The following is a 25,937-nucleotide window of genomic DNA, read 5'->3' on the forward strand; positions in this document are numbered from 1 at the left end:
CAAAAATATTTATTTATAAGATTTTTCTTTTTACTCTGTGACTAATCAGTACTAGTTTCCATTCCGATGTTTCTCCTTATCCCCCCGTAGTTACAATTGAACTTCTACTTTTTGCGAAGCTCGTGTTTTAGGTCAACTCGCTTATTTATTTCTGCATAACTTCGTATGAGAATATTACCTTCGAATTAAAGTTTGTAAAGATCGTCTGAAAATTTCAAAACATAATCAAGATGAGCTCGGAACAAGATCAGTTACAGCCCGTGGTCGCTGGAAATCCCGCTGTTGCCGAGGTAATATATAGATGGAAATTCGTAAATCTTTTTTTTTTCTTCTTTCGATCTTCTATTTATTTGTTTTGATGGTAGGTTCGAATTTGTGTCAGCTGTTTGGTTTCGGGGGGAGAGAAAGTGTCGCAATCACTTTCTCTGGAATGCTTCGGTTCAGCGGTTTCCCGATCTTTCCCCCCCCCCCTCTTTTCAAATCATTGCATTAATAACTGTAATGCAGATATAATATCCAATTGTTTTTCTACATGGCAAGTTTATTATCCTGTATGAATTGAATTGATAGAGGTTTAATTTCAAACGCAACATTGTCTTTGAAATTGATTGTTGCAATGTCTGAATGAAAAGCTTCATTGGTTGATGAGGCTCCATTAGCGAGTTTGTTTTTTATTTTTATTTTTTTCGTCACCAATAAATTACTTTTGATTCTTTGGCTTTTTGTAAATTTTTCATTGCGACTGTGTGGAACGGCTGTAGTATAATCTCTTTTGGCGATTTGTTGGGAATTTTCTTTGGCGAGGAAAGCGTCTAAAAGCATGATGAAAAGTTGTCAAGAGTGAGAAGGAGTTATGCTTTCGGATGTCTTTCTTGTCAAAGAAAAAAATCACCAACACATCGCCAAAAAAAGGATAATATTATGGCTGCTAAAAATGAAAAAATCACTATAAAACGAGCCATGAGAACAATATAAAATTTTTGGGCTCGAGGGATCGAGATTAAAAAGAAAACATTCTAGATTAAATGAGGGATCAAGACTAAAAATATAACATCTTTAGACCAGATATGGGATTGAAAATAATCGAGACTCTATTTTATGTAATAAAATGCTCAGGGCAAAAAAAAAAAAAAAAAACTCTCTGGGTTTGGTGAGAAACAGTCTCTGCGTTCAATAAAAACATAATTGCGATATCAAAACAAAAACAGTTAGCATGCAAAAAAAAAAATGGAAATTTGAATGTACTGAAAGAAATTGAACGAGATATTCCAACAAGATAACTGAATATAACATGTACTATTCCTTCACCAACTTCAGCCATATCGCATACGGTAATTTACTGCCGTTAACAAGTTGGATTGGAAATGAAGACGCCATATATTTGTGGTTGCCTCAAGCTTGTTAGGGAAAATATCTATATTCTTTCCTCGGTTCAAACCTTGGACCTGACTACAACCTTCACAGACGAGCATCGTACCATCATGCCACTCAAGTGCTTTGAATGTATCATACTAGAAAAAACAGTGTATACGATACAACATAAAAGAACAAAAAAATAAATAAATAAATAGACAAACTCAAAAATGGCTCTATTGATTCAAAACTGCGTCCATACAAAAATATAACTAGCGACCTCTAGAAGGTGATGTAATCTTCAGATGATATCCAATAGTAAAAACTGCAACCCGAAGCAAAAGATACTCCAGATTTACTCCTCATATTCTCAGATTTTTCCGGATTTACCCAAATTATTTACTCCGGATTTGGCAAGGAGTGGGACCACATGGGTCGAATAGACGCTGAAAAAATGAATTCCCATACCGATAGACTTTTTTAAAGAGGAGTTTATTACTGGAATCGAAATTGTGGCAAAAGTCAGTCATGTGGAGACCAATATGAGAAGTTTTGCTCTTTTGCATTATTAGGATCTGTGCCGTTGATTGTAATTTTGAGGTGTCATTTTGTGGGTTAGCATTCACTTTGAAAAAGTTTCGTTACTGTGAGCAGAACACTAAATAGCTACATTCAGCTACAAATACAGAGGCCACACAAAGAAAGCAACTTGCCCCACACAAGAGCTTTTCTTTGAAAATTCCAGAATTCCTCCTCACAATGTTCTCGCTATTGTTGGTGCATTCGTCAAGAAATTGCTGATAACCTTTGGTTATCATCTTGAATTTTTATTTGTTAAAGATAATATTTTTCGAGCAAAAATATCCTGTGTTGCCAAGGGGCCAAAACCTATAAGAAATCAGAAGTCATCAATTTGGAGCGACCTCGCTAATGGAATCTTATAGCCGTTGGTACTCTACCGTGTATAGTTTTTTTTTTAGTTTTCTACATTGGGTGTTTGTGTTTATTTGGCTGTCAGTTTTTAGTTATTTTGTCCTTTTTCTTGTGCAGAATCCAGACCAAAATCTCCAACAGTCTATCCAGAATGCTGCTCAAGCCCAGCAACAGTATTCAATATGGTCAATAGTTAAGAGTATCATGATTAGAGCTCTAATTATTTATTTTATTACAAGCTTTTTCCGTAGACCTGCTCAGCAATCACAATCGCCTGAAATGCCAACCAAAGTATCACAGAATATGTTTTTGAATGGGACCGTAATGGTGAGTAAATTTTATATATATATATATATATATCAATTATGTAACTCTTGTATCATATAGCTTCTACACATTCTCACCCCATTCCCTCCTTACATGTATGGTGGAGGGGTTGTCTACAGACTATGTGTGTAAGATTTTAGGTATTTTTTACCGATGCGAACTCGAAAAAAAAGAAAGAAAATTGACAGTGTAATAGATTGATCAAGATTTGTTTGTATCCAAGTCTGCAATTTTCATTCAGTGTGTTGCAACGTCCCTTGTGGGAGTTGCTTGCCCGGTTCGAAATATCCAGTAATAGCAAGCGACAAGTGGAAAATTATCACAACTAAACTTTCGCATGAAAATATTATTTATTAAGTTCGGATGTTAGTTACACAATTTTAACACTAGATTAATTTCACATAAAACTTTCTATTAGATATTGACAAAAAGGAACGGTCTCTCCGGTTTATGGTCAGTCAAAAATTAGTCTTATTTGCCGGTCGGACGCCCGACGTTGATAGTCACTTCGGTGCAGTGTAGCCCGGTCAGTACCAGCAGAGGTCTCTCGGTTGAGGGCCGGATCGCCTCGATCAGCTCCAGAGGACCTCTTGGTTGAGGGCTGGATCACCTCTATCAGCTCCGCGGGGTCTCTCGGTTGAGGGCCAGATCAATTCCAACGGGGACCTCTCGGTTGAGGGCTGGATCTCCAAGACGTTACGTTACTGCATGTAGCCTTGACGAAGCCAGCCGCTATTTTATTTTCCGTCCAACATCAGTAATGTATTTTTGACTATGAAGATAAAATAATCTTTCTGTTCCGCACCTGCCGGGAAACAAATTTAGATACTTAATTTATTTCATTTTGAATAACTATTGGATCATTTTCCCAGCCTAAGGCCAAATGAAGTGGTAGCAAGACGGAGAACCGTCGAACTAGAGGGAATTGAATGAACACAACAAAGGAAGAGGGGTAGAGAGTGAGCGTTGTTACAACGTGCGGCCGGTATTTAAAGGAAAAACGCCCGACCGCACATGTCTAACCAAGCCAATCGGCTTCAAGGTCACTTCATTTCCCTGCTATCGCAGGCAGACATCATCACGATCGGCCTTGATCGCCGCCATACGACCACCGCTGCTGATGAATGACAACAAAAGGTAAGCATATATGTTTTTATGCGACGGCAACTTCCACGCCGGGGGCCCATCGGTACATTACAGTGTCGATAGGGGCGAATTGTGGAAGGTTTTCAAATCATCCTATCTTTTACAGGACAAAAATTTTCCCATGTTATTCGGCTCTTAGAAGGGGTAATCATTCTTATTCCCCACCCACTAGATTCCACGCCTGAGCAAAGGCAGACATCTTCAGTTGCGAATGAAGCAGAGACAGGCATCTGCGGCTGTAAATAAAACCTAGGCATATACCTTAAGCTGCAAATGAAACAGAAACAGACATTTTAAGCTTCCAATGGAGCAGAAGCAGCCATCTTCAGCTGAGAAAGAGCGGAGGCAAGCATCTTCAGCTGTGAATGGATTGAAATGGAGTGAAGGCAGGCATCTTCAAGTGCAAATGAAGCTAGATAGACATCTTCAGTTTCGAATGGAGTGGAGGCATGCAGATCCAGGGCCACATGTGTCTGAGAAGCGATTTAACTGGATCTGCATTGGAACATCCTGTATTTTTCAGGACAAGCAAATTTACTTTATATTATAAACAGATTCTTTGGAGGGGCGAACACTCTTATATTTGATGCTCTCTATCTTTTGATGCACTCTTCTGTATTGAGTTTTTTTTTCTTTCTCTCCATGTACATTTAGTGTATACATACATTTTTTTTTCCTTTTCATGTTCCAGGACATGTATGTCTATGTGAGTGAAAATGAAAAGTTCACAAAGTTTGATGATGACAAATCCTTAGTTTGGAAGCAGCCAGGCTTAGTATATGGTGACTGGCTTGGTGGTCCGAATGGTGATGGTTTATTCTACAAAGATACTGAGATTGAAACCACTGCAGTAAATATATTTCTTTCATTGAAACTTTACTTCTCAGATTTTCTACCAAAAATATTGGTGATACATATGTGCAAGATCATAATTTTTTTTTCACGTTTTGAATAATATTAATATATATTCAGTGTTGTAATTTTAAATGACTGATTGAGGATATATATATATCAAATAAGGTGCTTTGCTGTGTGGGTGTTGGGTGTTACTTGATATTCCAATTATGTGAGAAATGCCTTGAGCAGCAGTTTTTTTAATTGGGAAGTTTCCTGATATAAGTTCAGAGGTTTTCGAATTGCGAGATGCTCATCCCTGCAGAGCAACAAAAGTTTCTTGGAAAAAACTCAAAATCTTTTCTGAATTTGTGAAGTTAGTTACTCAATAATGCGTTTTCTTTTGCACTAACTTGATTAAAGAAGCATAGAAGACAGAGGGGCCAACATGAAGAAAACATTGGGGTGGGGAGAGCTGAAAGTTGCTGGTCGTCCCGTATATACGTGATATACGTGGGGTAGATCGAGAAGCTATCCATACTTAGAATAAGACAATCATAAGTATTCTTTATGGGCATTGTATAATATTTTATCATGTGTATATATTGTTTATAATTTTTGTTAATTGCATTTTTAATTGGGTTGCTGTATTTTTGAAATATATGACATCCATATTTTTATGGGCATCTTTTTCTCAGCCACCTCGTTGGGCATTTTGCCTGTTGTGGCGTGTATTTGTGTGCAGAAGAGAGGGGGTGCATCGCATTGTTTTTTCAGAAATTATTGAGGGAGGCTCAGCCCCCTTACAGAATTTATTGGGGGGCCTCAAATGGCTTCAGCCCCTAGTTTCTGGCACCTATGATAGAAGCTGTGTATTAATTTTTTTAGAAGTTCGGAAAAGCCACTAAAGCAACAAAAGTTACAAAAAATCCCTGATATAGCCATTCTTTTTATTCCTGAATTAATACATTTTATCCTAAAAAAAGTTGTCTTAATTCAGCTGAAGAGAAACAAACATAGTAATCAAATCTTCATTTTATAAATGTTTTAAGATGTTTTGATTATGCAAGGACTTATAAAGCCATGCTTTGTCATTGAATATTTTATTGTATTTCTATCATACTGCATCATCTTGTGTATCAATGTTTGGCTTTTTTACTATTTATGTGTCAAATATATTTGGAATTAATATTGCTCTTTTCTCAATTTCAGCAAATGAGGAACAATGGTAGCATATGGCTTCATGTATACATAGTAAGGCAGGGGCTTACACCAGATCCAAAGAACCGGAATAACTATTTCAGACAAGAGACTATACATAAAGCCAAACGTAAGATTTTTATTCTGTTCCACTTTTAAATATTCTCGAATTCCATCGTTAGTTATATTAGAATTTTCATTTTTCTTAAAATTTTCTGATATATAGGCTTTTATAATCCATGTATCTTTTTTTTTAAATATTTCAAGTGTTTTCTTTTGCCTTGACTAATTCATCTTGTTTTGTGAAATCGTGATGACCTCTTATGTGCATGTTCAATTTTGATTGCTTATGTAAAGGCTCAGAGTAAAGGCTTTTTTGCTTATTATTGGGAAGCCATAGGCATATGCTAAGGGTGTGGGGGGGTTCCTCTTCCCCCCCCCCCCACGTTGAGCCAAGGTAATAGTGTAATTTTTTGCTGCAAAAAAAAGTGAACTCCCCCCCCAGAAAAAAAAATTCAACGCCACTTCTAAAAGAATCCTGTGCAAGTTGCTGCATAAAGCTGTATTAAAAACAGCATTGGACTTCATGTTTAGAATAAAACCATGTTTTTATACATAACCTTTTAACGGTTAATGTTTTCAACTGGGAACATAAGTTTTATTAATCAGAATAAAAAATTTTTTTGTTCATAAAAGCACTTGATTTTTTCCCCTGAAGGTGTGAGGTTCCAAACATAATTTAAAAAGTAAAAATTTCATTCATTTCAGTACTTTGTCATAAATTTATTTGTTTTAAATCACCTATTTTTAAAAAAGAATAAAATTCAACTTTTGTGTTTCTAATTTTAATGTTATTTCTACGGACATGGGCAAGTGCAGGAAACATACAGGGAAATTTTTTTAAATGAATTTTTTGTTCAATATGTCTAAACTGAAGGATCAGAAAGGGAAATGAAAAGAAAAAAATGTAAAAATTATCTAAATGTGAATTCTGCCAATGAAAGGTTAAATTAAGTTCTGTGATTTAAGAACAAAGATAATATCTGTAATTTATATAATTTTCAAAATCCAAACTACTTTTTCAGGTCTGAACAGATATAAGAAACTGCGTTACACAAAAACCCATAATCTTTTGACTGGAGAGACATCAGCAAGTCCTGAAGAAGTAAAGGTACTTACAACATGGTTATTTATAAATTTTTTCTTGAAATTTTATACAATGATAATTCATAACTATTTTTATAGGTAATGAAAATTATATTATGGGTGCAATGAAATTTAGTTTTTGTCTCTTGTTTCACCGTTAGCTATTTAATAAAACTGTTACTCAGGTTATACAATAACTTCAAAATTCAACCAAATTATAACTGCAAAATTTAAGTGACTAAACTCGTGAAAAATACATTTTGCCCAACATCTTGCGTATTCAAATGCTTGTGATTGGTTGATTCATAATGGCTTGCTGTGATATACATTTTCTCACTTCTGCCAGCATGTTTTGGCTTCTTTCCTGACTCTTCCTGTTAAATTTTGATCTGAATAACTTTTTTAGTATAGTATTTGAAACAGAACTGCAGAACTTTTTGCAATAGCCATACAGTGAAAATCTAGGTGCCAGAACATTTTTTTTAGGGGCCAAAAAATTTCTTACCCAAGAAAAACAAGTTTCAAAATAATGTTTGTTTTGACTTTTCCAGGGCATAGTGACCCCTCTTCATGTTGGTAGATATGCTGATATAAATTCCAAACATTTTCTCTGTAGTCAGATTTCTCTGATTCTTGTGTCTCGTTTTCTGTGAACAAACTGTTCTCAGACTCCAATTTAGTAACTACACTAAGGCAATTTTAGGCGCAAATACAAAATTTTTAGTCACCATGGTGACTTGGTGCCTGATATTTTTCAAGAGATCAGCTTCATTCCATTATAACCATATTAAAACAGCTGATCTCCGTTGAACCCATTATTATTTTGTTTCAAGAGCAAATCACATTGGTTTATTTTCACTCAGTTTAGTACATAATTGTATTTAATCAAAACTTCATGTTTCCAATCTCATGCACCAAAATACATATGTGTGACAAGTACTCATGAAAACGGAATAAATTTCAACGAAGTGTGTGTGTGTGATGCGAGTATAAAAACATAGATTACTATAACGTGTAAAATTTTGTTTCATTGAAAACTTAAAAAGAAGTAATTTTACATAGAAGAAAGAAAGAAAAAAAAGGGGATTTCGATATGAATTTTTTTTCTTCCTTTATCTTACAAATAGAAGAAATGAGAGAGAAAGAGAATAAGAGTAAGAAACTTTGTCTTTTTTATTTTGAAAAATATGGGTACATTATTTTTATGAATCAGACATTTCCCTTTCTACTAATCCCAAATCAAGAATATAATAAGCACGAGAAAAATTTTACATACTGATCTTTTTTTTACACAGCTGTGCACACCAGTTCTTGAAAATTAACTGGGCACATGTAAATATTTATTGATATGTCTATCAATAAATATTTACATACATGAAAAAACAGTCGTTCAAAGCAGAATACTTTGTTTTTCTGCAACAAGCTCTCAGCTGACTGGAGATGTTCTGCAGTAAAAATTACCATAATAGTATTCTACGCTTTTAAAATTTTTCCAAGTTTTTCTGTGACATACCTCACAGATTTTCGCATAGTCTGCTTTAGGACTCTGATCCATATAATGATATATGATGATATAACTCCTTTTTTAACAACGTGTTTCTCTGGTCTCGAGGTGCTATGTAGGCATTTCAAAGTATTTTTACTAACTGTACATTGTTTTCCCCATTTGTGCTATTGAATATTAGATTAAGTTTTTTCATGCGTCTTTGTCTCTTCAAATAAGTAAGTTGATTGCTTCTATTTTTTAATACATTTTTTTGTGAACTTTTCATTTTTAGAAAGCTGGTGAAACTCCCACAGAAATTTTGTCGCATTGGCACCCTAACTTGACAATAAATATAATTGATGACCACACCTCGTGGGTGCAAGGACATGTACCACCACCACTTGATGAATGTAAGTTTTTTATGACATGAAAACTTACCTTTCAACACCTTTTTATACATGTACAATGGAAAGTTTTTAGTTCTGTGTTTACAAACATATCTCCCAAACTAGGAATTGTTAATGTGAAGCAGTGTAGGCCTATTTACTAAAATTCTGTGACACATCTTAGAATGCTGATAATGTATGGGTAAATGTTTGTATATGTTATTTTTTAAATTTTGTATCTTTATAAAGTCAAGTCAACTTTATCTGTGTTCATTTTAACCCCTGACATACCAATTGAAAATCGCTGATCGACTGACTAATCTATAAACTGAGGTAAAAAATTATCAGTAGCATTATATTTTTTTCTTTAGTTAAAGATTGTTCGCTGTCAGTTTATTTCACACCACTTATTTTTTAAAACATTTATTATTCAAATTATTATAATTTGTTTCAATTTTGAAATATTTGCTAAAATACAAAATTTTTCTCTTAGAACTTTTATGATCCATCTTCTATTAAACAATGAGAAACATTGTTTTGAGCATCTCACACACAATTCATTAACTAAAAATTTTGTACATAAAAATCAAGATTTTATCCTTTTGTTTGTTTACCTTTATTTTTTTCCCAATAAGATGTAGAATTTGAACCTGTATCTGGAAAATACTATCCAATTGTCTATCTGAATGATTACTGGAGTTTATCAAGGGATTTCAAACCTATAAATGAAGGTGATATGTAAGTATTCTTTGCTTCTATTAATATTTTTTGTGAAATTCAAAAAAAGTTTTCTCATGCTTTCAAATTTTTAATTCTTATTTAGCACTTGGACTAAATGTGAATAATACTGTGGTTTGCTAAGTTTTAATAATAAAAAAAATTAATTAAAAAAATAAAAAGCACATGGCTCTTTGTTCTTGTAGTTGGTTCTCATAATTTTTTTAGTTATTAGAGTTTTCAGGTATTTTGAAAAATCCTTGTGTGATTTTTTTTTTTATTAATATTACAAAGAAATATGAATAATTTTTTTATATTTCTGTAATATATAGAATTCTTTATTTTTCATTTTGCAAAAAGTTTTTTTAATCCCTGGTTTTTTTATTTAACTTTTAGTAAACTGCCTCTTCATTTGACTTTCCAACCGCTTTCATTATTCCGATGGCAACTTTATTCAGCCCAAGCAATGCGTTCTAAATGGACTTCATTTCTTGGATCAGACCTCATGCAAGAAAGTGAAGAAGATCAAGATTCTATGAAAGAAGCATTCCTTGAAACATCTCCTGTCTTACTTGGCTTGACTTTTATCGTGTCCATTGTGCACAGTGTTTTTGAATTTTTGGCATTCAAGAATGGTAAGTAAGACTTGAATTTCATCACATGAGATCTTATGGAAAAACTTTTATTCATTTGTTCAACTATTTTTAAGCATGTTTGTGAGTTTAATATGCTTGTGGATGCAATGACCAAGAACAGAGTGAGCTAACATAGATAGCCCTAGTTCTTTGCCTTGAAAAAAAGGAAATTTTGCAATTACAAAAAATTAAGATATAAAGTATTTATGCTTCATAAAAAAATCGAGTAGGATCCACTTAGATATGTAACTAGCCTGCATTCAGTTAGAGGACACATCCTCATCCTAGACCCTGTAGGCCAAATGTGTCTCTTGGAGAATCTTGATGTGACTTGCGAGTTGAAATTCAATATGATGATGAATAAAGATATTTTTTCCCCAATTTCAGATATACAGTTCTGGAACAACAGGAAATCTCTGGAGGGCTTATCCGTGAGATCAGTGTTTTTTAATGTATTCCAGTGTGTCGTTGTTCTTCTCTATGTATTGGACAATGAAACTACTGTGGTGGTACGCATATCAGTGTTTGTTGCTCTCCTCATCGAGATATGGAAAATTCACAAAGTCACAGATGTCAAAATTGACAGGGAGAACAGATATTTTGGTGTCATTCCCAGTATAAAATTTCAAGACAAAGGCTCATACGTGGCATCTTCAACAAAACAGTATGACATTGTGAGTGCATTCAGGATTTATTTTTATTCTAAAATCATTTTATTCATTAACTGATTAGGCTTTTGCACCTATCATTCAATAAGATTCTGTTTGGGGCTGAGGCACCATCATGAGTTTTGAGTATCCATTCAGCATTTCTCCAGCAACTGCATCATCAAGAAGTATAAGATGAAACTGACTATGAATGAACCAAAAAGAACCAGATCTATTGTTGCCAACCGAGATAGGCTGAATAGTTGAAAAATGCTGCTATTTTTACTAGCAATTATTGTTTTCTTCCTGTTCTGTTTATTTTAGGCAGTTTCATCTAATATATTTCTCTCTCCTGATTGTGCTAACTGCTAGTGTTGGAGAAATGTTAAGTCTACTCAAACTCACTGCAGCCCTTAGCCCAAAAGAACCTCATTCATTGATCCATTTTATTGTTATTTTTGTCAATTCTCAGATTATGCTAACCAATCTTATAGATGCTCTTGATTTGCCTCTACTTTTATGCAAGCAACACAAATAATTTGACAATCTGCGTAAGACAATTATCAGTGCAGTAAGCCCAAATAGAAGTAGAAACTCGATTTTCCGATGTAATTAAGATGAGCCCTCATCAGTGAAGCAAGATTTTCTGCTATTCATTAATTTAACAGTCAAATACGATCCATACCAATTCTAATGGATATGCACTCAAATATGTGGATGATTCTATCCTCTTTTGCTTTTCAGCTGTACCATACAATTAAGTTTTCTAGCAACATTATTTCTGATGAGCTTGCAATATTCTCACTGCTCCATCCAAGGAATTCCTTGAAAGCATCGATTAGAAGTGTCATTGTTGCTTTTTTTTTTTGCAAAGCCGCTTTGTTTTCAGACATTGTCAATACTGTTCTAAACATTATGGAAAGTATCTTCAATTAAAATTACATCAATGGTTCCAGATAAACCATGGATGGATAATCAAGGTTCTATTGTAGCTTCAGCAGCTGAGCAGGACTTGAACAGTTGTTTGGTGTTTTAAAAACTAACCTTGGCAAAATAGTAAAGATAGCCATTTAAAATTTTATGAGCGAACATGAACTTAGCTGTATGCATTACATATTATGTGCTATATTTTTGTCCCATTAATATATTAATCTTTTGATTAGTGAATGTTATAGCATTAATCTTTATTCACGTGCATGAAAAATTACTATTTCTCTTTTATCTGACTCTGTAGATGGCATTTAGATACCTATCATGGGCATTGTTTCCATTATTGGGTTGTTACGCTGTTTATTCTATTCTGTACCTAGAACACAAAGGATGGTATTCATGGGTGTTAGGCATGCTTTATGGTTTTCTTTTAACTTTTGGTGAGTATGATCTTGAATTTGGGTAACTTTAAGCTATGACCCTGTTGTTTTTGCTTATCCTCTGCTGTATGAACTTTATTTGTATGTTTTTACTTATCCTTTCATGCTGCTAATTATATGCTAGAGCTTGAGTTTAACTTGGCAGCCCACATTAAAATTTGGACTTAGTGTTCATTTTAGTAATTTTAACCAATCATCTGGCCAATTAATTTTCCCCTATGCTACCATGACAGAATAACAGGTCATGGCCAGGTGACTGGTTGAAAGACGAAAATGAATTTGCGCTTTTCATAAAGACCATAATTAAGCTTATCCAGATATTATTTTATTTACTTGTTTCCTGAAAATCATGTCAGCTCTTACTTAATTTTTTGTTTGAGACTGCGTAAATCCCTTAGGGCGGTCAAAATAGCCTTTTTCTGTCTTCATAAGTGCTGTGATGTATGACAGACTTTCAGAAGCAAGATTCTATTCTAGGGACCCTGGTTGGCTGAAGTTTATATTTCTGTGATTCAATAGTAGTAGGCATTTACTAATTCTTTGGTTCTAAATTAAACCTTTTTTATATATAAAAAAAAATCACTCGAAAATATGCAGAGGTTTTACTGGACCCCAATTAGTAGATGTGACAAGTCGAGAGGATGAGCCCACTTTATAAGGCGTAGGCCAAACCACACAAGGACATTGCAGAGTTTAAAATATTGTTATGTGTGTTTATGTACAGCCATTCACAATTATCTGATTTAAATTAATGATTGCTTAAAAAAATCATATCTGAAATGTTTAAATTACAAGAAAGAAAGATTTTTGAGTTTTTTACTACCAAATACTAATAATATCAAGATTTTCAGAGAAGTTCATCAATGTTGTTTATTTTTATTTTTTACTTTTTTTTTCTTTTTTTTCCTTTTTTCAAGAATTTAAGGCATTTTTTATTTTGATCTTTTCATTAGAGCAATTTTTATAATTCTGATAAATAGAAAGCTTAAACATATAGTCAAACTTGGTTATTACTTCAGTCAGGGGGACTGTGAAAGATACTGGTATGAATATATACTATGATCAGATGCTATCATGCTGTAGTCAGTTTCACCCTCATAAAAATGTGAAATTGAGCATATCTTGCTAACACACTCAGGTGAAGTCCACATCTTTAAAATCAGAATTGATGTTAAAACCAAGTATTTTTTGTTTTTTATTTCTGCCTTAAAGTGTGCTATGAAGGGAATCATAGTGACTTTTTCAAACAAAAGCTTGAACATAATAACAAATGCATGGATTAAACTTTTAAGGATCAAGATGACTGGTTGCTTTTATAGAAATACTAAAATAAAAATTTTAAAAATAGCATCGATAGTGTACCACTGTTCTAGACTTTGCCAATGTTCCTATTTACAGTAGATGAAAACTAAAAAAGTTATCAGTCAAGCAACAAGTCTGGTTTTATTGCCATACTTATCAATAGAAAAGGCATATTAAGCATTCCCAATAATGTGCTATGATCAAATTCTAAGAATGTTGGGAGAAAGCACTGCAAAAGTAGAAACAAAAATCTTTTAAAAAGTGTTATTCCCGAGATCGGTATATTTTGTTGAAAACAAGGCTCATCATGTCTCAATAGAAATCAGTCAGAACTGATGATTAATGACATTATAGTGGTCTCTCACTTATGCTTTGGTGCAAGGGAACAAGAAAAAAAGGGAGAGATATATGCATAAGTGAGAGAGGTGCACAAATGAATAGTATATCACCTATATCTTTAATCGGGAATGCAAAAAATTGTCTTATAAATGTCACTGTATATCTGTGATATTATGCCAACCAAGATCATTATAACCAAATTTTACTATGTATAAACATGCTTTCGAGTTGTGCCATACAGTAATCAAAAGAGATAGAGATTTTTCAGTTTTTTTATACTGATAATTTTTTTTATATTTTTTGGTGTAATTTTTTGTGTCTAAGATTGATTAAATGCAGAAAATTTCCTGTTTAGCTTTTGTAAAACAAGTTTTAAGATATGATTAAAATGTGATCAAAAATATAGTACACACATATTCAAAAGTTTTAATAAGGCACATAATATATATATATTTTTTTCAGTGGGAAAAATGTTTTTATCATTGTCTTAATGTGTTAATAAAAATCTGCTTCATTTCAATTTATCTATACATATCATGTAGTCATCACACATCTCACAATTTTTTTTCTTCTACATAATACATTTTACCTTTTTGCCTTACATTTACAGGCTTCATCATGATGTGTCCTCAGTTGTTCATCAATTATAAGCTCAAGTCTGTTGCTCACCTTCCATGGAGAATGCTGTCCTATAAGTTCCTGAATACCTTCATTGACGATATGTTTGCATTCGTGATGAAAATGCCCACAATGTACAGAATTGGATGCTTCAGAGACGGTAAATAAAAATGCTTAAGAAATAAACTGTTTTCAAATTTGATCTGAAATGTATGATTTTACAATCACATTTCAACCTAGTATAAGCCACCGATTTTTATTGATATCCCACCAGATAAGGAAAATAAGCTAATTTGAATAGTAGAAATAGCTTCAAAATATGTTAATTTCAGTTTTTCATTGCCATGCTAGACTACAGCATTTGGTTTTTGGATTTGCACAGTAAAGGTCTTCCAAAAAACATTCAATTTTAATGTATATTTAGGACTTTCAGAGGAAAAGTAAAGACTACTGCTTCAACTCATAATGGTGTAAAAGAAAATTCAATAAAAAGTTATTGGGTTATATGTGCATATTGAAAGATAAATTATAATTAAATACATGCTGCAGGAATATAATGTCGGTAATTTAACACAATATTGATACATTACAAAACAGACTGGTCCATAGTTCTCGCACGTTTTTGGTATATGGTAGAACCTCAATGTGACGCAGAACCATTATGTACCCCCTGTGAATTTATTAAATGAATAAAAAAATATTTTTACTATTGCATTGTGTTCAGGTTGTACTGCTTGGGTAAAATATCCACCTAACCACTTGTACCATCTTCTGTGTTTCATAAATGAAAAAAAAAATTTGTTTCAAATCAAATTAAATTTATTAATTTTTAACATAGAGATTTAGATTAGTTTTTTAAAACATATTTATCATCCAAAGGCTGTGACGCCTGTACAGATGATTGAAAATTTGCATGATAATTAATGAATAAAATATATGAAACATGAAATGAACAGAAACCTAAAAAAAAGACATACAATATAAATGACAAAATATCAATGTCAAATAAAAAAGAAACATAAAGATAAAAAATCCAGAATGAAAAGATACATACAACACAAAAAAAGACAAAGTTCTTAATGCATGACGAGAGATGTAAAACAAACAAAACATTAGATAAAAAATATATGAAAAAAAATGAAACTTGCACATGTGTGTGGGTATATTTTATTACCTTTAATTACTTTTTATATTTCCTGTTACCAATTTCGACTAATGAAAAATGTCTTTTCTCTCATCTCCGGTCAACAATGTGACAGTAATGAACAGTCAAAATTCAAATATGATGCTTGAAAGCTTGTGTGATATAAAGCTGTCGTGTTTAATATATGTTGCTGCTTTTATGATTTTCTTTACGTTTTTATCATGTTTTCATTTTCAGTGAGATAATGGCTTCACAGAATAAAATGTTATTTCGTTTCAGATATTGTATTCTGCATTTACCTGTATCAGAGATGGATCTATAGGGTTGATCCCAAGCGGGTGAATGAGTTTGGTATTTCCGGTGAAATGGTAGCAGAACATGCAGATGCCAATGGAGTTGTTCATAAAGCAGAAGAAAAAACTGAAGAAGAGAAGAAGAATGAATAAATTATTTGGTCCAAAAGAAAAGAAGGAAAAAAAACATATTATTTTATATTGTAGCAGTTTGTTCTGAAGGTAAATAATGGACTGTTTTTCATGTACCTAAATATTTATTGATATTTCTCGATGTACCCAGTTAATTTTCAAGAACTGGTGTGCACAGCTGTGTAAAAAAAAGATCAGTATGTAAAATTTTTCTCGTGCTTATTATATTCTTGATTTGGGATTAGTAGAGAGGGAAATGTCTGATTCATAAAAATATTGTACCCATATTTTTCAAAATAAAAAAGACAAAGTTTCTTACTCTTATTCTCTTTCTCTCTCATTTCTTCTATTTGTAAGATAAAGGAAGAAAAAAAAATTCATATCGAAATCCACTTTTTTTTCTTTCTTTCTTCTATGTAAAATTACTTCTTTTTAAGTTTTCAATGAAACAAAATTTTACACGTTATAGTAATCTATGTTTTTATACTTGCATCACACACACACACTTCGTTGAAATTTATTCCGTTTTCATGAGTACTTGTCACACATATGTATTTTGGTGCATGAGATTGGAGACATGAAGTTTTGATTAAATACAATTATGTACTAAACTGAGTGAAAATAAACCAATGTGATCTGCTCGTGAAACAAAATAGTAATGGGTTCAACGATCAGCTGTTTTAATATGGTTATAAATATTTAAATAACTGAATGAAGTAACAGAATGAAGCTTTGTTCACATTTAAAAGAAATGTTTTAATTTCTATGGCTGTGTATTGTTTCTTTTGGATTGACATGCTATAAATCAGAGGTTGAATTGCAACTAAATGTTTTATCTGCAATGTTATGCCAAACACCATCTGTAGATAGTATCCTGATTGCAAAATAATCCATTATGAAATATTTCTTTCTCTTGATTGAAATGTTGCATCAGATTTTCTTTCTGGTTTTATTCAAATTAATGTGCCTGGATATGTTTAACTTAATCCACCAGTGCATGTTCAGGTTCAGAAAATATTTCATTGAGAAATACAGATTCATGGATCCCAATAGACTTGAATTTAACTGCATAACCTCCTTATTGTTTAAATCATACTGTTTTTAGCCCGTGTTTCTTTATCTCTTTAGTCTAAGGGTCTTTAACCTCCTTGTTTTCAAATTTATCCCTTTTGCCAGTAATTGGGTGAGAACTAGATGGGGGCAGCAAAATTTAGAAGCGGCAGTTTTAGGTGAGAATAAAGAATGCTGTGTTATAAAAAATTATCAAATTTCGAAGTTTTGAGGATGGCAGAATCATGCTGGCCCCCGGGTGGCAAAAATAATAGTTACAGCCCTGCCAGTAACATGAAAGTCAGATCCTCTTTTTTTGTGCCAATAAAATTTAGTCCCCAAACTCATTTTATAGAATAATAATAATGTAGGAAAATATGAGTTTATTGTTTTTCCATCCAAGCTCACTCAAATAAATTGCTCCAAGTATTCCCAGTTAAAAGCTTTTTATTTTGGTTTCACAGTTTTAACCTCTATGTCACACAGCATAACTTCTATGTCACACAGCATAACTTCTATGTCACACAGCATAAGAAACTGACTCTGACAATGTTCCTTATCATGTCATTTTACTGATACAACTTTTATAGGATGAAGTTGGTAAATATTAGAACAATCGTCATGTGTTTTGTAGAAACAAATTCATATGAAGTTTCAGTATGTACATTTTGCTTAAATGAACTGTTTGTATTTATTATTACAATAGAACCTCTTCTTAACAGCCTTTTTCATCTTATTCTTCCTCCACATTAGTAATATAAAATGCTATCTCTGTTATTTCCTGTCCTGATCATTTAGCTTAGAGATATAAACCATAAAATTCATGAAAATAAAATTTTCTTGTATGTTTTCTAAACTTACCCATGTCCATAGAAACAACATTGAAATCAAAATAAAAAAATTAAATTTTATTCCTTAAAAATAGGTGATTTAAAAAAATTAAATTAATGGCATAAAAAAAGTGCTGAAATGAATGAAATTTTTGTTTTATAAATTAAGTTTGGAATCTCATGCGTTCTGGAAAACAAATCAAGTGCTTTCATGTAAGAAAAATATTTTTTCAATTAATAAAACTGATGTTCTCAATTAGGAACATTGACCATTAAAAGGTTAATAATATAATTATTCAATAGTATTTCTGTGTGACATAATTTTTCATTATGAAGTACCAGATTCATGTACACATTTTTTTATACATGCATACACATATGCCAAGGTTTGACAAACCCAAAAGAAAATTTAGGCTCCAGCAGTTTTTTCTTATTTTTTTTATCAATATTATCTAGACATTGGCTTCGTTTTCATGCCGGTAAATACACTAACATAAATTTCCAATAGTGCTTTTCTAAGACACCAATTTAGTAACACAATTCCAACCGCCTGTATCAGTTTTTCATTCGTCATGCTGACCTGGTGCCTGAGATTTGTCAATCTGTGACATACACTATGCATGGTGTACTATTAATTTTACACTCGTTTTATTTTCCCTCAGAAAACCAGATTATTTCTCAAGCAGCCGATTCTTGGTTTGGTTGAAAGAAGTTCTGCATTGATTCTTTTCACTCGGCTTATACATGAAAAATTTTGGCATAGTTTTTAATTATGTGCCATAACACTTTGTTCTTTTTGAGAAAAAAAAATTCTTAGAAAGAGTTGATAATTTACAAAGCTCATTTTTTGAAGGTGTAAATCTATTTTGTTAAGCATATTGTTTGTGCTAATATACGTAGTCCTGTTTTTGTTTTATTTTTTTTTATTTTTTTTTCAGTGAACAAATCTATAATTCAAGCAAGGGAAAAAAGACTTGTTCATATCTGTCTGACTGCTGTGGCATTAATTTCGTTTTTATTTGACTATTGTTAAAATCAACATTTTAACCGTTTTTTGTTATCTTTTTTTGTTCTGAGTGTGCTGATAAAGAAATGAGACTTCCTTATTTGAATACCATGTCTTATTCCAAGAAGTATGAAAGAAATAACAAATCTTTGTACAACATTTATATTTTGTTGAAATATATGTCATATAAGAGCTTTTCATGCCAAATTGAAAATTTTTCAAGCTTTTGTTAAAACGAGAAATAGTGTGTGACGGAAAAACTCGAAGATTTGTTGAACTATATTGTTTCATATTGAACATTTGTACCATGAAGTTATAATTATACTGATGCATTATTCTTACAAATTTGATGGTTGATTGATTGGTTAAATTATTGTTGATAATTGACTGATTCTTTATAGTTGATTTTGATTTATTCTATATTTTCTTATCTTTATCAGCATGAAGATGAGGAATAGCAAAGTTTGTCTTTTCGGATTTCTGAATTCCACCCATTATTAGCATTGTTTTTTTTTTCTTTACAGATCTCTTTTTTGATATTGCCATTATTTTAGTACAGCTCTTGGAAACCTGTTGGCTCTATGCTGTCCACATTTTTCTATAGTTATAATATTGAAGGATTCAATTATTGTTTGGTTATTGTCTAAAACACTACACACACACTTCTTGATGTGATCACATCAGAATTGGGGGTTTATGATAACAATAACCAATTGCTAATTGTATATAAAACACACCCAGAAGCAAATAAGATGGGATAGCTCTTTTTATTTTACATAAAACTGGTTGAAAAATGTTTATTCATGCTTCTGCATTCTACTCACAGTTTTTCACACTTATCATAATGTTCTAAAAAAGACATTTTTTTCAAGCTAAGACATTGTGAGGAGTTACAATAGAACTGTTCGATATGGATTGCACTAGAGAACTGGGAATCTGATCAATTTTTTTTCCTTTCAAACTGTGCATGGGCCTAGGCTTCATCATCTGTTGATGATTTCAGCCATTGTCCCTGAAGAGGGCAGGAATCTAGTCAACTGAGGACAATTTGCCCCCAAATATAGGAAGTTCATTGTGTAAAGTCACACTTCACATAAACGTATCATTGTGGCTATTATAGTATGATTAGGACATTGTTAATTGAGTATGGGGAATGGTTATCAACAATAAAGGTATGTGCACCTTCTGAGGCCCCATATTTTTCCAGTTTGATAATACAATAACTTAAAAAGAGAAAAGAAATAAATATGGTTCCACTCTAGCTTCGAAATGCTCAAGAAAAACTTGAGAAAAAAAATATATATTTGATAATATATAAGAGATACGCACTTTGTGAAAATGATAAAAATTGCAGAGTGTGAACATTATCCATATTTTCAATAAGCAGTGTCTACTGCAGTGGTTCTCGACCTTTTTTGGACTCGTGGAGCCCTGTTTGACTCCAGTAGCTTTTTTTGTAATTTTTATGGATAAACCCAGTAGCCTCCTTTTTTTTATTTATTTATCAAATCTGCTGATTTATTTTATTTTCCTCCAGTGGCCACAGAGTCTTGGGAAGTGCACACAGAGCTCTGGCTGAGAACCGCTGGTCTACTGTACTTTGATTCAATATTTTGTCTTGTCTGGTGGAGCCTTTCACAGAGCTTTGAAATTTACATTCTCTCTCTCTACCGATATATCTTTCGTATTCATTCCTCTGAATCTATTTATATCAAGAAATTTCTAAAAATGATAGAACTATATGGTTTTTTTTCTTAGTTACATTTGTGTGTTCCCTTTCTTGTTTGAATCTCATAATCTTTACTTATACAAGCTTCTAGTAGCATTGGTGTGGCAAAAACTAGATTATTGGGTAGACATCTAAGACAGGGGTGCATAACCTTTTGAGTCTGCATGCCAGATATATGAAAATTCCGCTGCTCGCGAGCCAGAAACTTTTATCTCTACGGTGACCATACAACTGGTTTTTTACGGGACATTCGTGTAATTTTGGTCTTCTCAACTTTTTAAATAAAATTCCCTTTTTTTTCTCATTTTCAACTAGGTTTACTTCAATTTTTAAAATCAAGAATTCCGATTATTTTTATGATAACATCTTTGACAATTTTTTTGGCTGTAATCGGCAACTCTATTTGTTATTGAATTTTTTTTGGCTATAACTGTCAGCATGTCTTTGAGAATTTTTTTTGGTTGTAATTGGCAACTTTATTTGCCCCTGACAATTTTTTTGAGTATAATTTTCGTTTGAAAATTTTATTATAACTGGTGATATCCTGTATGGATCCTGTATTTTTATGAAGAACATGTAGTCAACCTAGGCTTTTATCGTGAATTGATATCTTCCTAATGCAACACCTTTCTGTACCCTGCCAAGAATGAAACCCTTTGGCAAGCCGCATTTGGGCTAGAGGTTGTGCATCCCTGGTGTGAGGTGTCACAAAAGTATCCATATCAAACATCTGTGCATGCCCATTAAAAACTTCAGGCGGAAGAGGCAAAACTTATTATTCAGATATATGATATATATATAAAATGATCAGATATATAAAATTATTTTCACATATATGTTACACCAGTCATGGTTTTTATGTGTTTTCTTTTTGTAGTTTTAGTTCATCTTTTACTTCAGAAAAGGTTATCCACGTTAAAAAATAATGAAGAAATATTGAGCTAAACTTTTCTTAAGGAATATTTTGTCTAACGTTTCTCCCAGTATGATCTCTATGCAGCTTAATCACTTTACGTTTATGTTTAATCACTTTACGATCAAAGGACATAATATTGCATCCAAACACCAGTGAAATGAATTCAAACAAATTCACTGTTTTCTTTCCTCTCTCCTGAACATCCCGAAGCTTTGTTGCAACCTTGCAATTTTTTTTATTTTGGTTTTTGTATACCCTGATAGTGATTTTTTTTCTCACATATGATGTATCTGTCTAATAGGAGTGAGAGAACAGGTAGAGTGAGGGTGAAAAGAAATCTAACTATGTACATACATTCTTATCTATTATACTGACTTACTCTTTCATTTGTTTTTTCCTTCCCTTTTTCTAACGGGTTAGAACAAGGTTACTATATTGCAGATTCATCAAACAGAGCATCCAAATTTCTTGTCAATTCGCTTGTAAGTGAAGGAGTTAAATCTTGGTGTTTTTCCCTCTGCCAGGTGAACAGTGAAGAGTTTTCATTCTACTGAACAACTTATTTTATTTTAATGTTAAATTTTATAAATGTTCCTGATCATATTAATGTAACAAATTTTCGACTCATTCAAACTTATTCATGTTCCGAAATTTATACGGAATCCTTAAAGGGAAAATTCTTATACGTGTACTTTTTGTTCACACAAAGTTTTGTCATCGGTTGTGGTATGTATAATAATATTTCAATTTTAAAATTATATAACACGCTTATATGCATGTAAGATACTGTAAGAGAGCTGTGCAAATACAAAACTGATACAATACTCTTGTATGAAAATGTATAGATTACATCAGGGCTGGACAAATTCTAAGGACTAGATCACCATGGCAACTAAAAAATTGGTATTGGCGCCTAAAATTTTCGTTGTGCAGTTACTAAATTGCTGACAGCACAGAATGTTTGGAATTTATAGCAGCATATCTGCTGACATGAAAAAGTGTCACTGGGCCCTGAAGAAGTCAAAAGAAGCATTATTTTAGACTTTTTTCTACAGGTAAAAAAAAATTTTTGGTGCCTAGATTTTTTTTTTGATTTGTCCAGCCCTGTATTACATATCAGTTTTTTTTCCTTATGATAATTTGTTTTTATTTTATGATTATAGTTCGTCTTTTGATATTATTCAGTATGTTATAATTTTATAAGTTATCAATCAAGATCACAAGAAACACTGTTTTAATATTTTAAACCTTTTACATGTTAACAAATATGCTGTGTGGCAGCAGAATGTATTTATTGACACTGAGTACTTTATATACTATAATAGTTGTGTATGTGTGGTGCCATATACCTGGTATTATTGTTATGAATGTCTTTTTTCCCGATTGTTATTGGGAATTTGTGAAAATATTGTTTTGATTGATCTATTTGTTTTAGAGTGGATAAAAATGTATTTTTTCCCCTTTAATGTTGTTATAATTATAAACATTATTGAACTATCATTTTTTTTATCCGATAAGTTTGTTTTGTTTTTTTTTGGCCAGAACGACCATTTTTTTTTCGGTGTGTAGTATCTGCATTTCAAGATGTGATCTAAATAAGCTATTATAAAAATTAATGCTATTTTTAAGAATGGCTAGTCAGGTTACGGCAAAAATAAAGTGTTGTACAGAAATTCTGTTTTGCGTTTTTTTTTAAATTCTAACTTGTGTCATTCTGTTCAGAAAACTTTATTATTTTAGTGCAGTGGGACATAATACAGAGTGTCCCATAAATTAAGTAGTTTGAAAATTATAGGAAACAGTTTATTTGAATGTGGTTTGTGAAATTTATACTCGTGAAGGGATGTATTTATGGTTTGAAGGAAAAAAACGAATTTTTTCAAAGAGGGTACTGCACGTCAATTTAGGCCAGAGTGATTGAACCCAAAATTTTCTTTAATATATTCTATGGTCAAAACGTTTGTTAAGCTTCAACGACCGATTCATGGCTGAGGTTAAACAACTTCACCAATAGTGCTTTATCACCAATGTGAACATCACAATGAAAATCTTATATAAGTGTTAATAACAGGAAAATTTTTGGAAAAATGAGGTGTTAATCGCATGTCCTGCATATTATGGGACTCTGATTTGCATGTTTACAGTAATTTTTGCTTTCGTGTGGCTCCCTCTCTCAATGAAAATGTAAACTAAATTTTTCTGTAAAAAAAAAAAAAAAAATCCCCCTTCATGAGAGTAACGTTTCACAAACTGCATTCAAATATACCAATTCCTTTGTTTTTTTATGAACTTTTAAACTATTACAAATTTATGAAATACCCTGTATTAGGTTCATGTACAAACGGTCCTACTCTACTCTGACTTGAAGGGCCCAACTAGGATGTTTGATTAGTTAGCTAACATATTATATATGATATTAGTTGGCTATTGCTTAAATTTTGTTCCTTGAGAGAATGCCCTTCTTGTTCTCATATAAATCGAGCCCAGTGTACAAAGATACATTTTTATTTATTTATTGTAATATAGATGGCCTCACTAAAAAAATTCACACACAACACTATATACGCACTCAGACTGTTAGGTACACATACTCGAACTTCTGGCACAATCGGTAGTAAATTGCCCACAGGGCATTAGACTGGAGTTGTGCTCAGTATGAATGGAAAGAAAAATTTATGTGAGCTTTTTCAAAAGGAAGGAAAAGTAAATGTGTGTGAAAAAATTCTTTTGTAGAATGTGACCACATAAGACGAGTTAACGGTCGTAAATTTTCTGTCAAATGTAACATTTAAAAAAATATTGATCTTATAAGCAAGATTGGTTTTTAAAGGAATTCTTTTTTTTTTTTTTTTTTATAAAGGTGAATTAAAAAGAAAAATCATGATTCTGAAATATTTTTATAAACCCCCAAAATGTTTCTGTTTGGGATTGCAAGTAATGGAAATATTTACTTTTCATCTGCACAAATTAGGAGAGACACCTGAATATATTAAAACTGCTCAGAGCAGTTTCCTAAACACCCATTCGGCCATTAACACACTTTTCCCAGGTACCAACGATGCTGAGACAGGCCTGCATAGAATAGAATCTCAACAAGAAAGAAGCTGACTGATAGTATATATATAAGTTTATATACTAAATACTAACCATAGAGAGATATGGCTAGAAAGATATAAACGTGAGAGGCTGGTGGGGGGCATAGGCAGAGATTGACTTGGAAGTCTGGGGGGGGGGGGCAAGGTCATTATTGCTGGGGGGGGGGGGGCACGATGATGATAATGTCACTTCGTATATACATTAGATCAGTCGACTCAACCTTTGATGCTGGGGGGGGGGGACAATGCCCCCCCCCGTATCTCCGCCCATGGTGGGGGGAAAGGATGATGATCATGCCAATTCATTTAATATATATTAATGTCAGTCGGCTCTGTCATTGGGGGGGGGGGGGCATTGTCCCCGGCTCCACTCATGGTAGGCGCGAATTTGGGGTGATATATAGGGAGTGGCAATAAGTTTATTGGATCATCCCGACAGACCAATTCCCCGCCATATAATTTAGCTCCCGAGAGGGGTGATTGCTTCCCTCCTCCCATCAGGGCCGCAACTAGGGTGGAGCAGGCGCGTCCAGTGCCCCGGCGCAGGACTGGAGGGGGAGCGGGAAATCACCTTTTTCAACTGCTCTCTCTACATCACTCGGGGGGGGGGGGGGGGGCTGACAAAGTATCTAGTTGTGGCCCTGCCCTCCCATTCTTTCAGTTATTCTAGAATTATTTCTTTCATCATCAATTCCAAAATTATTTCTTATTTAATGTTAGAAGTAATCGTTTTTCAATGTTGTCAACCTTTTTTTGAAAATGACCAGTGATGGTAACCTCGTCAAGCAAAATTTCCCTCGAAAATTTCCCTTTTGACTAAATTTTTCCCACACATTCCGAAATTTGTGCTGCCATCTATTGGTGGAAATATGTGGTCAATTATTTTACACTAGAAAAGCATTGTTTGGCATTTGTATATTTTTTTCAGTAAAAATTCTTTTGTCTGACCACCTCTCAAAATTTCCCACAAACGCTAATAAATTTCCCATATGGACCAATTTTGGCTAATTTTTCCCATGAATATGGGAAATTTCCCACGAGTTACCATCACTGTCTGGGGGTCACAACAAAAAGCTTCAAGGGCCATATGCGTTGAAGGCACCTCGTTCAGAATAAAGTTGTAGTTTGCAAATTGTTTTCTAGATGGCAACACAAACACAAATATTTCGAGATTTTCGCTGAAATTTTTCAAGGATCTGGCAACTCTGATTTTCTCGAAACAATCGCAATTTTCAATCGAATTCATCGTATGTATGCTATAAAAATCTTAGCAGCATTTGTGAACCAACATCAAGTTAAAATT

At 32.9% G+C, this 25,937-nt stretch overlaps 1 protein-coding gene across 2 annotated transcripts; it reads left to right on the plus strand.

The window, feature by feature from the left end:
* The first annotated feature begins 86 nt into the window (after positions 1-86).
* Positions 87-18,945, plus strand: LOC149082251 (putative lipid scramblase CLPTM1). Of its 2 annotated transcripts, XR_016193176.1 has the most exons (13): positions 90-290; positions 2,404-2,613; positions 4,451-4,609; positions 5,806-5,923; positions 6,879-6,964; positions 8,718-8,835; positions 9,447-9,549; positions 9,925-10,163; positions 10,551-10,837; positions 12,045-12,180; positions 14,432-14,599; positions 15,863-16,098; positions 18,827-18,945. XR_016193176.1 is itself a non-coding variant. In XM_089235763.1 (12 exons), exons 1-12 carry the CDS (start codon positions 231-233, stop codon positions 16,027-16,029), a joined length of 1,851 nt encoding a protein of 616 aa, XP_089091889.1. In that variant the 5' UTR covers positions 87-230; the 3' UTR covers positions 16,030-16,332. The 2 variants fall into 2 exon arrangements, 1 of the variants encoding a protein (XP_089091889.1); XM_089235763.1 differs by lacking the exon at positions 18,827-18,945 and having other exon boundaries at positions 87-290; positions 15,863-16,332.
* Positions 18,946-25,937: the final 6,992 nt, after the last annotated feature.

The sequence above is a fragment of the Pholcus phalangioides genome, unplaced genomic scaffold, assembly GCF_987345545.1.
Source record: "Pholcus phalangioides strain wild (caught in Gottingen) unplaced genomic scaffold, Ppha-v1.0 ptg000009l_1, whole genome shotgun sequence".
NCBI lineage: Eukaryota > Metazoa > Arthropoda > Arachnida > Araneae > Pholcidae > Pholcus > Pholcus phalangioides.

Bases quoted from the DNA above. Each gene is read 5' to 3' on its own strand.
- LOC149082251 (XM_089235763.1), top strand. From the start codon at position 231: ATGAGCTCGGAACAAGATCAGTTACAGCCCGTGGTCGCTGGAAATCCC. The intron at 5,924-6,878 runs GTAAGATTTTTA...CTACTTTTTCAG, and splicing joins GACTATACATAAAGCCAAAC to GTCTGAACAGATATAAGAAA. The intron at 12,181-14,431 runs GTGAGTATGATC...TTACATTTACAG, and splicing joins TGGTTTTCTTTTAACTTTTG to GCTTCATCATGATGTGTCCT.